The following is a 13,270-nucleotide window of genomic DNA, read 5'->3' on the forward strand; positions in this document are numbered from 1 at the left end:
TAACATGACAGATTGTTATATTAGTATGCATCTAATGATCGGATTGGGATTTGAGTGCCATTATTCACAAGTATCTAATGTTTTTTTATCGTGTCAACTTAATCATTTATTTATATTTGACTTTGGATGAGATTAAGATCATTAGTCCACACTAAGTTTTCGGTCCCAGTTTCGGTGCAAGTCGATTTGTCTAGTTTGATTCGCACGAATTGTCGATGTGTGCACTAACGTATTGATTGTGTGTATATAATTTCAAATATGCTCAAAATAAGAATACAAAGATTCCGTAGACCATTGAATTTGTGCAATAAATGAGTTAATTCACATCATCAAACGGTGCACAACCTTTATAAGGATTAGCCCTTATTGAATTTCAATCCCTTCAAAAGCCTAATCTATTATCTGAAATGTTATATAGTCTCAGGAATTGAGAAGTTGGCCTTCTCATGAACAGTGTAGCAGGTTAGAAATTCATCAAAAGAAAAGGTTAATGGAATAAAGAAACACTGAAGTTTGAAATAGAAGCCAACAAGAAATGCATCAAGTACGAACTCATTTAGAAGGGATCATTAGGTCAAAATCACCCATCACCGGCTCGAACCTGCTCAACTTTAATTGGGGTAAGCGGGCTACACGAGCTAGACTTTTGCTTGCTTGACTCAGCTCAAAAGCTCGACCTACTACACATGCCAGTGACTCGGCCCATTATGCATATTTATTTATATTATTTTTTAGTCTTATATTAGATATTTAGTAAATCATATACTAATATATAAGTAGATTTAAATAAGAGAAAACTAATATTTTTATGGAGGCCTATTAAAGTCTAATTCGTTATGGATGGTAACATAGTTTTATGCAAACTCGGCTCAGTCTGGGATGTAGTATCTCATGTGACTCATCGGTCATTCTGAAAATGTCGAGGGCAAATCCGTAAATGCGGAACGGAATATTGTTTTCCCGGAAGCCATGCCCTATGAAAACGAACCCCATGTCTCTCGAAACCCCAAAATTGCCGTTACGCGGTCAGTTTACAGCAACACTGACCGCTCTCACACCGCCATGGACACGGAGTCTTCCGCCGCCGCCGCCGCCGCCGCGGCCGCCACTTCCTCATCCTCCTCACCTCCTCCTCCGTCGTCTCCGCCGCATCCGTTACCGGCGCCGTCTAGTCCGTCTCCTCATTCTCCCGCGGCGCCGGCTGGAGACGGCGGCGTTGCCGCGTCATCGACGGCGGCGGAGGACCGGGTCAAGGGGCCGTGGTCGCCAGAGGAGGACGCGATACTGTCTCGGCTGGTGGGAAAGTTCGGTGCGAGGAATTGGAGCTTGATAGCGCGCGGAATCCCTGGGCGGTCAGGGAAGTCGTGCCGCCTCCGGTGGTGCAACCAATTGGATCCCTACGTCAAGCGGAAGCCATTCACTGGTATTGCTTTCCAGTGCTCTTTCTCTTTGGTTGAATATGCCGATCGACTTAGATTTTCGTGTGCATGTGAATATGATCGCTGTAGGGTTTTTGTCAATTTTAGATTTGGATGCTTATAGTGATTTGGGATGAGAGGAAGTAATTTTTAGTTCTTTTAACCTTCTTCTAGGTTTAGATGTGTGAATGTCGTAGTAAATGGTGATGTATGAGTAGTTTGCTGTTGGAGGATGATCTTAGAATGTAGCTAGAATTGCTAGTAGGATGGGAATTTTTGTGGTGATAAGAAAGTTCATTTGTTGGAAATTAGGGTTTCTGTAATGAATTTCACAATACTGTATTCATTAGCCAAAGTAGATTTTGGGTTGACACTCAGACAGGACTATATAGAATTTACTGAACAACTATACACCTTATCGTAGATTGCATATGCAAGCACACCCGTGGCCTTGAACAAAAGTGTCTCATTGTTATATTATACTCCATTGGCGATTTAATGGAAATGTATGCTATAGTTGGTACTCTATCTCCTGCTAGTAAATTATCCTTGCAAAGCCTTTAGACACTCAATGTAACAAAATTATGTGGTAGGTAAAATACTCTTACAGTGGAAAATATGCTTATTCAGCATGCTTCACATAGAATGATAGGAGAGTGGAAATTGTAAGGATCGTGATTGTGGGAACTCTCAAATTTGGACTTCAATATCCATTTTGCTCTATTATAAAATGTAACCCATAAGGCCAGGGTTCCTAAGGATGAAAATCCATAACAATCTTGCATTGTTGGATATGAAACTATAATTATATCGCATCATGAAAAGTTTCTTGTGGAGATACTTTGCAAATAATTATGGACTCAACTATATTATCTGTTTTACAATTGCAAAACAGGAAAAGAATAAGACATTGCTAATGTGGAACATAATGAGATTTGACACTTTTATCAAGAAAACATTAAGTTTCACTTCCATGTGTATATATAGAATTTCCATACATTGTCTGCATGCCTGCTAGAGAAATTTTGAAGGGATGAAATGGAGAAAATAGAAAGGGTGGAAAGGTCCAAACACTTCCTTTTTATATGTGTACTAGTGATTAAAGAAATTCACGAATTTTCCTGCTACTGTTGGAGAGTTGGAGAGTACATAATGACAGAGGCAGAGTTCTCAATGCAAGTGATAAACTGATAATGAGTTGAATCTGTTTTTTTTTTTTCTAATCCAAACTTGTTTATTATAATTTGACATCATTGGCTAGTTGGCTTATACATTGGAAGCTTGCTTCCAACAGGTCCAAACTTTAAAAGTTGTTTCTGAAGCATTTAAGTCATGATAACTAGGCATGCCTTCAGAAATTTGGTCAGATGGATCAGGTTTCATAGAGATGTTCTCTTTTCTCCCAATTTTATTTTCCATAATTTGAGCTATTTGAAAGCAATAAATCCTTGTTAAGATTTACTGGTCATTGAGAGAAGCCAAGAATATACTTGAGAGTTGAATCATTGTTTAGTAGATCATTAACTTTCTCACATCCTACTGTGAATTCCGTTTTTGGTTTCTTTTTTAAAAGATTTCGGCAAATATTGAAAAAGTTGCTTTAGCATGACAAGTAAAATGCTCATATTCATAAGATCCAACAATGGCATATATACTGTCTTTACAAACTCTTACAATACATGTAGAACAACTAATCAATAAATTCAAAGTTATCAAAATGTTGTAACTAACAATTTGTAAGCAGTGTAAAGTTTTATGGCGCACTTTCCAGCAGCATGTGCAGACCATGGAAACTGAGGCCTTGCTAGTGATGCAGAGTTCACTGCCTCGTAGTTTCAACTTTCAAGATGTTGCAGCATGGCCAGGATTACTCCATATGATGCACCACAGCTCAGGGAAGACATGTGGAATCAATCTTCAAAATTATTCTAGGGAAATTGAGGATGGTAATTTTCAGGAAATCCACAGTCATGATAAAAATATGGGACATTAGATATCTGATAAGAAAGTAAAGTTTAACAGGTGAATTAAGATGCATTTCTTCAAGACTTGCCAAATCTGGCCAGATCTCATTGGTCATGAAGTTGAAGTTTAAATGGTCACTAGAGTCATGTGAAGGCACACATGGCCTTGAAGTTTAAATGGTTGTGCCTCCTTGAATGCCAAGACAAGCAAGATAGGCACCAACCACTACCTGTAGTGGCATGCTCCCCTTTCTCTCTATCGTTCCTTGGTATAATTGGAAACAAGCAATGCAGGCTTGAGATTCGTACTTCCATGGTCTCTACATATAGGTTGCCACCTAATAAAATTTTCCCAAGATATTACTTACTTATTGGTGAAAGCTAAAAACTCATCCCATTATGTCCTTAAGTTGCCAAAATAACCTTATCAGTTTTATGAATTAATACATGATGTCAAAAGTAAAATATTTCCTACCATTCACTGTAGGTATGGAATATAAATGTTGTACATTTTGATCTAATTAAGTACTTGTTCCAATTTTTTTTCTTATGGTATTCAGAGCTCTTAATGATGCACCTTCTTTTATTACATTATCTTTCTATAATCACATCTGCTTAAGAGTTTATTGAATGATTATAAAGAGTTTGTTCTTTCAAAGTTCTTTAGTGATTTATTAGTTTCTTTTGGAAAAGTACTTTCGTTTTGTATTTTGGAGAACTTCCATTCTGGATCTGGTCTAGTGCTATCACTTGTATCAGTAAGTTGTACATCTGTTATGTTGTTTCAGTTTGGATCGATTTTGTCCTAGTGGAATACTCATTCTTGGATGTTTATTACAAATAATGTATAAAAGAGATTTTGTCTAATATTTTTGCAGAAGAAGAGGACCGCATCATTATTGCTGCGCATGCTATCCATGGTAATAAGTGGGCATCAATTGCAAGGCTTTTAGAAGGAAGAACTGACAATGCAATTAAGAATCACTGGAATTCAACTCTGAGGCGCAGATGCTTTATGGCTGATCAGTATAAAACATCTTGTGATGCTGTAGAAAATGTTAGCCCAGAGAAAGCCAAGACGTCCTCAGAAGAAAATCAGTCTTTTGGAGATGTCAATTCCATTAAAACCTCTGAAGGAAGAGAGTTCTATCAGGAGAACATGTCTGAAAATGCTGGAGAAGTGGTATATATCAGGGATGACCCATCGAAGCCTGAAGTTAAAGATCCACCTTATCTTTTTCGGCCAGTTGCAAGAGTAAGTGCCTTCAGACCATTTAATCATGTACCTGGGCAATCATCTAGTCCTGAATTATCAGGACTTATCCAAACTAGTGGTCCCTTGTTCCAAGCCTTCAAGTCTGGCGGTGGGGTCTGCAAATTACTTGACAGCATAAGCATTGAACTTCAGGTGCCATCCCAATGTGGGCATGGTTGCTGCAGCAATCAAAATGAAGCTCATACCAAGACTTCATTGTTAGGGCCCGAGTTTATTGAGTTTGTTGAGACTCCGCCCATCTTAAATCATGAATTGGCTTCAGTAGTATCAGATATTAGCAGTATTGCTTGGCTTAAAAGTGGCATGCAGAGCACTAGCGCCAGTAACTTATTACAGCCTACATGGCCAGCTGGCCAGGGACACATGAATCAACAGATTGGGTAGGGCTGCAAGGATTTACTTTTCATATGGAGAAGGGCAGAGGCCAGCTTGAACATGACGTTGAAAATATTTTTCTTCCACAGATGGCAAGACAGCCTTTACCAGTAGCAGCTGAAAGTGAACGTTGATATTCTAGACTGAATATTATGTCTCATCTCACTAAGCGACTCGAATAGATCCTCTGTGGTTCCTGTTGATTAATGATATTGTGATGGTGGTTCGGCTAATACATGAACTATGCTAGAGGATTAGTATAAAAGTTGATGTGAAGGAAAAAGGTTCTCATTTAAATAGAAAAAGGAAAACGTAGAAGTCATTAAATGGAATCATGGCGATCTTTTTATGAAATTTCTTTGTTTACTTGCTCAACTTATTTGAAATCCATTTTTGTGGCTACAACAAATTTCATTCTTATTTTCTATGTATGTGTGTATTGGGGACTGGGGGTCCTGTTTGCATTAGTATCATATTTTAACTACTTGAAAAGGAAGCTTAATCTCTTTGACCCTGTGAGCATGTCAGATGTTCATTTGATTGAATTACAACTATGAGGCACATATATTAGTAGACTAACTACATTAGCGCATTATACTAGAATTTATTTACTGTTTTTCCAAGGAAATTAGCACAGAATGCTTTGTAAATATTCTTACAATAATTAAAGATATCATTTATCTACATCAACTGCAAGTGTATGTTGCAAGTTCTCTGCTTTGAATGTCTGTACTCTTTTTTCCAATGCCTATGGTGTCTTTTGGCTTAAAGTAGTTATTGCTCTCTGGATTCACAAGAGTTCTCCAACTTTGCGGGAAAATTCATCACTCTAGTTTTTTCAGATATTCTTGTAGGTTTATGGCAAAATTTGTAAGACATTGATGCTCTCTGTTTCTCTCTCTCTTATTTTTCTAGTTTATTTATATGATGATTGATACCTTGATGGTACCTGCCCTTTTTGTCCCATCTGATTATTCTGGCTATTGGAATTAGTTAGTACACCGTTGGAGGCATGATTGGTGATTGATAAGGCTAATAAATTGCTGAGTACGATTGCAGTTATTCATGCCTGCATAATCAGTTGGTCTTCTTTATAGCTATGTAACTTACATTCGCTACAACTTGTAACAATCACTTCTTTTTTTAGCAGACTAGAGAATTACTAGAGGTCAGAATTGCCATTTATTCAGGTGCAGGTTGAAGTTTCTGAAAGCTGCAGTACAGTCACAGAAAGATCAACCAATGGCATTTGGATCCACTTAAACAATGTCAGACATTTTGGGGGCCATTTCATGTTCTTATCTAATGATATCTGGACGTTTATTTTATCATGATTCTTGTATCATTAGCGGAACTTCTTTTTCAAATGTAAGTTAATTGCATGGCTTTTTTTACTCGCTCTCTCTCCCTTTTTTTTTTTTTTGTTCTAGTGCGAGAAAGCTATATTCCATGCCTTCCTGATTCCACTTTTAAGTAGTTCATGTTTGAGTCGACTGTTACATAGTTAACGTGTCGTCGACTTATCACAACTGCGCATCAATGCAGTACAAAATGGTTGGATACCAAGTGGTGGGTCATGAGCAACAATTAACAAGCAGGTGTACGGTGCGCGACCTTATAGTCTTGCATGATTCCATGCGTAGATAGAGACTAAGCATTGCCATGATTCTTCTGCAGTTTTTCTTCTATTATCATGATCGCTTTCTGTTCCCTGCTGCCCTTGTTTGATCCTTGGACTATTGCTTTTTTATATCCTATCACCATCTTTGCCTGTCCTTTATGCTTGCTATGTTTGTTTGGGCTTGAAATGCTCTCCTTATGTTCTTTAGTTCATTACAATGACTAATAGCTGACACTTGACATGACGGTAAAATTGTTTGCCCATTTGGCATCTGCTTTACTGCAAAGTTACTTTAAGTTGCTACTTGCTTTGCTTTTCAGTGTCTTCAGGAAAGCTGGAAGACGACGAAAGGTAGTAAATTATTTTCTGCACATAAATAGTTGAATCCATTTTGGATGAAATCTGATTGTATGTTTGATATAAACTTTGCAGAAATTTGGACAGGTTGGCATTAATCTGTTATATTTCGTTTGGTGATTAAATTATATTCCTCGTCCGTTAATTCTCATTAATTTGGATGCTGCTGCTTCTCTAATCTATTGGGTTCTCATGCTGGCATCCTGGAAACAGCAAAAGGAACCCACAATGGCACGAGATGATTAGATTTGAAGTGAAAGGAAACAGAACTAGTTTGTTATGTTGTGAAATTGCAATATCAAATGGAGCAGAGATGAGTGCCAGATTAAATAATATATGGGTTTGTTGATCAACAGAATAATTTTTTTATTGGTTCCAAGGATTCATGTGATTGCGGACATCTTGTTGCCTTTAATGCACAAAAGGAGTACCTGCTCCTCCTAACAGCTCTCCTTCATGTGCCCAGGTTTAGTTAGTTTGTCATGGAAGCAAGGTCTTTTTATTGGGTAGGGCCACCGCCCTCCACCATTATATGGCGTCCAAGAAAAGGTATTGGATACTACTCCACTAGTTAAAACTCATGTAGCTATTGGATGACAATAAAGTTCAGTTAATTATTTTGTTTTCTTTTCATTCATTTAATTTCCCTCTGACATGTGTAAGTTTTAAGATAAGTGTCCTTGTTATGCAGTCCGAGGCAGGCTGGTGGTCCTTTATTTGGCTTATAAGGATCACAGGTAACTTTCCTTGGAATATGATTTTGTCTATCTATCTATTCTATCACCACTAATGTAAGTTACTCTGTTAAATATGATTTATCCGGTTTTGTCACGTAGATCTGTCATTATTTTATCCTTGTCGAAATCCTCAAATACCTTTGTCAATGGTTAGTTTTCCTTTTTCTTTTTTCTTTTCGTGTTCTTTTTAAAAAATTTCTTTTTTCATATTGTGGTAGGAGGTTATTAAATATTGGTAGGCAAGTCCATGTCAAAAATCTGACTCTTTTCCGGTGTGGGGTCGATCAAATTCTTGATGAATTTGGTCGGTGCAACTTAGTCGAACATGTGGACCCAAGCTTCAGGTCCATGGCATGATACCTCTGTGTCACGACATCCTTTATGATGCCTAACTTGATCATTGTTATTCGCATTCTTATATCCCTAAACTCTCTATATAGATGATTTTGAGCGGTCTTTGATTGAATGGAGTGGGTGGCATTATCCATCGGCGAATCCGATAGTGACAAAGGATACATTATTCCGATAAGTGACAAGTGCATGGGTGGATAGTTGCAGACTATGTTTGGATTATTTTTTCCTTCTTTTTTGACTCTTTTATATATATATATATATATATATATATATATATGATGGGTTACTTCATCAGAACAGGTACCTATCTATCTAGATCATTATCAATAGTTTAGGGTCCTCTTCACGGGTAGATATATCCGATAGGATAATTCAGTAGAAAGGCACCTCGCTATCCTCATCTATTATTCTTAGTTTTTTGCAGCGTCCCTGATTTTTCTTTTTCTGTCTGAAATGCTCTCAGTGGGATTGGATTTGTTTCAATATATCTATCTAGTGCTCAAGTCAAGGAAACTATAAAACTATTAACAAGAAAAGTTCACCTACGTTTTAGTAATAAATGCATTCAATTCCTATACTTTTGAATTAAAGCATCCCTAACCGCTTTGGATGATCATGGTTGCTTGTGCTCTAATTGTCAGGCTCATATATTCTTTTATCGAGCGCAATCATATGAGTTTAATAAGTGCTAACATGATGCATCCGAGTATCCAACAATCCTAATCGTATGTGCTCAACTTCTATAATTCCTATTTAAACTATTAGATGCACTGTGATCGTTGTGTTAATTCATATGTAATAGTATATGTAAACTGGGTCGAATAGACTAATTATCCTGGTTCTTCCTTTATAATTTAGAACTTCACATCAAGCTACTTACTGGTTCTTCCTTATGGGACTGATATGTGACCAGTGGAATAAACGTTTTGTTGGAAGAATTTACAAATTGTACGCTAGTCTTTACTCTTCCCTGTCTCTCTTTTCTTTTCCCCCTCTCCCCAGCAAACATTATACCAGTCCTACCCTTACCTGTCTACTGTCGTGGTGAAAAAAATCCAAAGGAAAAAGGAGCCGTAGATTTGGGTTTCCTCGCTTTCTTTTATTTTTCCCTCTGCATCAAAAGCCGCATTCTCCTTCGCTTTCCATGAGTTGGTTTCTCCTGTAGAGTTCCCTGACCGACAAATATACAAATCGGAGAGAGGAGAGAGTAGAGAGAAGGGAGAGGGGAGTTGTTAAAAATCCCTCACTCTTCTCTTTTCTACTAATCTCTCTCTCTCTCTCCCTCCCCCCACCTCTCTCTCTCTCTCTCCCCCTCCACCCACCTCTCTCTCTCCCCCTCCCCCCACTCTCTCTCTCTCTCTCTCTCTCTCTCTCCATTCATGAACGGTTGTGGATCGAGAAACCTATCAAAGATCCCATCTTGGTGCAGTTTTCATGGATTTTTCGATGTTTTGGGACATGCCCATTTCAATTTTTTGATCCGTCTGTGCTTACGTTACATAGAATCTACGGATTGTGTCCTTTTATGATGGTTTTGATGTGTTTCGGGTTTGAGAAGATACAAAGTTGCCATTTTTGGAAGGTTTCCTAATCGAAGTCATATAGAAGGAATTGACTTGGATTTCCAGACGAATGGATCGTCTTGTGGGTGTTTCCTTCTTCACAGGCCTTTCAACGATTACTTGAAATCTATGTTGTGGGTTCTCTTTTCTAGCGCTCCCAGTAGTTGGCTTCTTTCCTAGGAGCTCTTTGATGTCATATAATAAGACCTTCTCTAGTGGAGTTGTTTGCAAATGGTGACAAATGGGGAGAAATCATGTGAGGACATTGAGGCAGGACCTCACCAGTGCACAGAGGTGTCTGATGATAGCGACGATAGCCTCTGCTTCTCCGACGCGGAGGACCGTTCTTGGCATTCGCGGCACGACTCCAATTGCGCTGGTTCGGGTCTCGAAGACCACCTCTCGTCTGCTGCATCCATTCATGAGGTAGGCGGTGGAATCCGGGAGCCTTGCCGGATTTCCTGCGTATCCGACTGCTCGCTTGAGGTTGACCTGGAGAATGGGTTGTCTGAGATTAAATTGAATCCGGACAAGGTTGAGAGGGATTGCAGGATTTGCCATCTTACTTTGGAGACGGCCGCTTCAGAATCGGGCGTCGCGATTGTATTGGGCTGCTCTTGCAAAGATGATTTAGCTGCTGCGCACAAGCAATGTGCAGAGACATGGTTCAAGATTAGAGGAAACAAGTAAGTCAGATTAACTCAGGATAGCATTTCTTGCTATGAGTTTGTTCATCCTTCTTTTTTCTCTAAATAATTTTAGTTCATGTTTGGACAATTGAATAGTTGCTGGGCCTGTTGAGATTACAAATGTTTATTAATCCTAGTTGTTGGCCATGGCAAAGGCATGAGGTTGTACTTTCAATTCCTTTAGGAAGTAGGATGTGATGTAGGTCGTACATCTGTGTCAACTAGTTTCTTTGATCTAGGTACACATGGTTATGGAATCTAAATGAGAAGCATTATCTTTCTTTAATGCAAAAAGTAAAGATTGCAAAAAGAAAAGGTGAAGAAGACTATATTAGATTAGTAGCATTAAAAGACTAAAGTGATAAAGTAGACATTGGGAGTCACTATCTGGAATAACTTCGGCGATAATGATTGTGAGGATTTAGTTGTGGTGCTCCCATTTTCGTTCTTGTACCACTCCTTTTAGCTTTTGTACTCAGTTCACCAATGGCACTAGAAGTGGAGCTTTGACTTTCTATTGTTTAAAGCCATGAACTTACCAACATTTTGTCTGTGCCATCGGTGTGGTATATTCTTAAGTGGGTAGAGTGCAGATTGATTGTGCTATGGTTTTCCGTTATCTGCGTATGTTTGTTATATATAAGATATATAAAACGGTTTATACTTTATATCAATGTTTGTTGCTAAGTTATAAGCTGTGTGACCTCGCCTATACCTTATAGGATGATGATCAGCAACTTTTTCTAAACTTGGATTCTCTAAACCTAAGTATTGCATTTAAGTTTTCTTAATGTCTATGTGTTCTTCCTCTGTTGTTGTAATTTCTGTTTGAAGTGCTTTGAGACTTCTCTTTTTTTTTTTTCATTTCCTAGTGTGTACTTCAGTTACTTTCCTATACTTATAGTATGGATATAGGATTGTTGTCTCCATATTTGTGGAATGGCATTGCCAAGATTGCAGAACAGTTGTTGGTAACTAAGGATGTGCAATTCTCATTATGCTTAACCTGTCTCTGCCTTTTCATTGTTGGAGGATCTGCATTCTTCTGAAAAAAATAGTTAGAGTGATGATTTGGAAGTGTAAGTGAAGAGAGGAATGTATTTCAAGGTGATGTTTGAGTGGATACTATAAATTGGCCGTTTTGCTTGCCTGTGGTGAGATGTTAATGTGCTCTATTCATCATCAGCTCCACTTGCTTGCTCCATTCAATGTTCACTTGAGATTGTGAAATTTGTTTCTGCATGAAATCCTGACCCACGTTACATCCTCGAATTGGATGTCACAATTTTTGTGAATGACTTAGAACTAGCACGTGAGGGAAAGAATTTTGTGCAACTTATTTTCGCATCATCTTTCAAATTTTTTCTCAAAAATAGGTATCAAGTTGAGCACAAATAACTGCTCCGGAAAAAGGTTACAGTTTTCTGACCAGCTACCAACTTGATGTATCCAATGTACAGTTACACTTATAGTTCTTTCTCTGAGTTTTTTGCTTGATGTTCCTTCCCATGAACAATCATTTTTCCTTTAATCTGTCATTTTTCGAGATGTAAAGATTTTAATATGAAAACATAACTGGTTTGGATCTTCTTTTCTTGCTTGGTTTATCCTTAATCTAGCTCAGAATTGATGTGAACTATGTTTGTTCCTAGGGATGATGGATATGTAAATATGTAATTGATACAAGGTTATTATGCTCTCAGGAACTATAAACTGATAATTCTAGCTCCACTCTTGATCAAGTCCAGGATAACCACATTTGATCTTTATTTTTGCTATTCCTTGTTCCTGCAAGAAGTTATGGGGAACATGGGATAAAATCGTTTGCCTTCCTCTCATCCTGTATCCAAGCTATGTTTCTGTTATATATTTGAATTGTGTTTTCAGCAGAACTGGCTTTTACTGGTTAACAAGCTGGGAATTGTAGAACATGAGATCATCAGATCATATATATGTATGACCTTATCTCATCAATTAGGAGTTTGGAACCTCTATTAATGCCTCTATGCAAGGTTAATAACTACTAGACTGTTCCATTAATTTTGCCATTGGTAAAGCATGAAATTTTTTCACAAGAACTTCCCAGATAAATGTGTTTCTGGGTATGCCCTTACCTTGCTATTATTATGCTTCAATATTGCTCGTATTTATATGTAATCTTTCTTTCCGTTGTTTCCCTTGTCAAACAAAATTTTGAAAGTTCTAAATGTTCTCTTCTGGTATCTTCTGTAGGATCTGTGAAATTTGTGGCTCAACTGCAAAGAATGTGGTTGGTTCCGGTGAGACTGAGTTTATTGAGCAGTGGAATGAAACAAACAGTAACATTACCGCACCTGCGCCACCTTCTGAAACCCGTAGCTTTTGGCAGGGCCATCGATTCCTCAACTTCCTGCTCGCTTGTTTGGTTTTTGCCTTTGTTATCTCTTGGCTCTTCCACTTCAATGTTCCAGGATAAATTTATGAGCATTTTAAAGTATTGCGTGCTATAATAACTGCTGTCCTGGAAGGCTCCAGGTGTGATAAGCTAAGATGGATAAGAAGTATGATTCATGTTGGCAAGATAAGATCTGTCATGATCCTTTCTTCACTGAAGACAGGTGGTACTGGAGCAAAAACTGGGATGCCTATTGAAAAGAGCTTAGAAGAGTTACGTCCCTCCGAGTAGAGATGAGAAAGGAATTATGGAAGAACAAAAGAGTTAGTGCTCGCTGTTCCCTTTTGTGTTTGCCTTGGAATGTTTGATTGGCTATGTTCTACATTCTGTCAAGTCTTCTTACTATTGCTTTTTCTTTTCCCAATTCCGGAATTGTTGCCTTATGTTTCCTTCTTAGCAATACCATTGCACTTCCCCTTGGCTTCTATATACTACTAAAAGTTAGCATATATATATATAAATTATATAGTTGAACTTGTTGGC

The 13,270-nt window shown here is 38.1% G+C and overlaps 2 protein-coding genes across 6 annotated transcripts; both read left to right on the top strand.

Annotated features, from left to right (window-relative positions):
• Positions 1-1,012: 1,012 nt before the first annotated feature.
• LOC140760932 (transcription factor MYB1-like) lies at positions 1,013-9,397 on the top strand. 5 transcript variants are annotated; one of them, XM_073098040.1, is made up of 4 exons: positions 1,013-1,423; positions 4,261-7,560; positions 7,703-7,748; positions 8,189-9,397. In XM_073098040.1, exons 1-2 carry the CDS (start codon positions 1,063-1,065, stop codon positions 5,040-5,042), a joined length of 1,143 nt encoding a protein of 380 aa, XP_072954141.1. In that variant the 5' UTR covers positions 1,013-1,062; the 3' UTR covers positions 5,043-7,560; positions 7,703-7,748; positions 8,189-9,397. The 5 variants fall into 5 exon arrangements, with proteins under 5 accessions (XP_072954141.1, XP_072954142.1, XP_072954139.1 ...); XM_073098041.1 differs by having other exon boundaries at positions 4,261-7,351; positions 7,478-7,560; positions 7,703-9,397; XM_073098038.1 differs by having other exon boundaries at positions 4,261-7,005; positions 7,087-7,560; positions 7,703-9,397.
• A 90-nt stretch (positions 9,398-9,487) lies between these two features.
• On the top strand, positions 9,488-13,255 carry LOC140760933 (uncharacterized). The gene is made up of 2 exons (XM_073098042.1): positions 9,488-10,350; positions 12,586-13,255. Exons 1-2 carry the CDS (start codon positions 9,896-9,898, stop codon positions 12,806-12,808), a joined length of 678 nt encoding a protein of 225 aa, XP_072954143.1. The 5' UTR covers positions 9,488-9,895; the 3' UTR covers positions 12,809-13,255.
• Positions 13,256-13,270: the final 15 nt, after the last annotated feature.

The sequence above is a fragment of the Typha angustifolia genome, chromosome 6 (genome assembly GCF_048772165.1).
Source record: "Typha angustifolia cultivar Huaian chromosome 6, ASM4877216v1, whole genome shotgun sequence".
Lineage (NCBI taxonomy): Eukaryota > Viridiplantae > Streptophyta > Magnoliopsida > Poales > Typhaceae > Typha > Typha angustifolia.

Excerpts from the sequence above, each read along its gene's own strand:
- LOC140760933 (XM_073098042.1), top strand. The coding sequence starts at position 9,896 with ATGGTGACAAATGGGGAGAAATCATGTGAGGACATTGAGGCAGGACCT. Across the intron at positions 10,351-12,585 it reads TTCAAGATTAGAGGAAACAA|GATCTGTGAAATTTGTGGCT; the intron begins GTAAGTCAGATT and ends TATCTTCTGTAG.
- LOC140760932 (XM_073098036.1), top strand. The coding sequence starts at position 1,063 with ATGGACACGGAGTCTTCCGCCGCCGCCGCCGCCGCCGCGGCCGCCACT. Across the intron at positions 1,424-4,260 it reads CAAGCGGAAGCCATTCACTG|AAGAAGAGGACCGCATCATT; the intron begins GTATTGCTTTCC and ends ATATTTTTGCAG.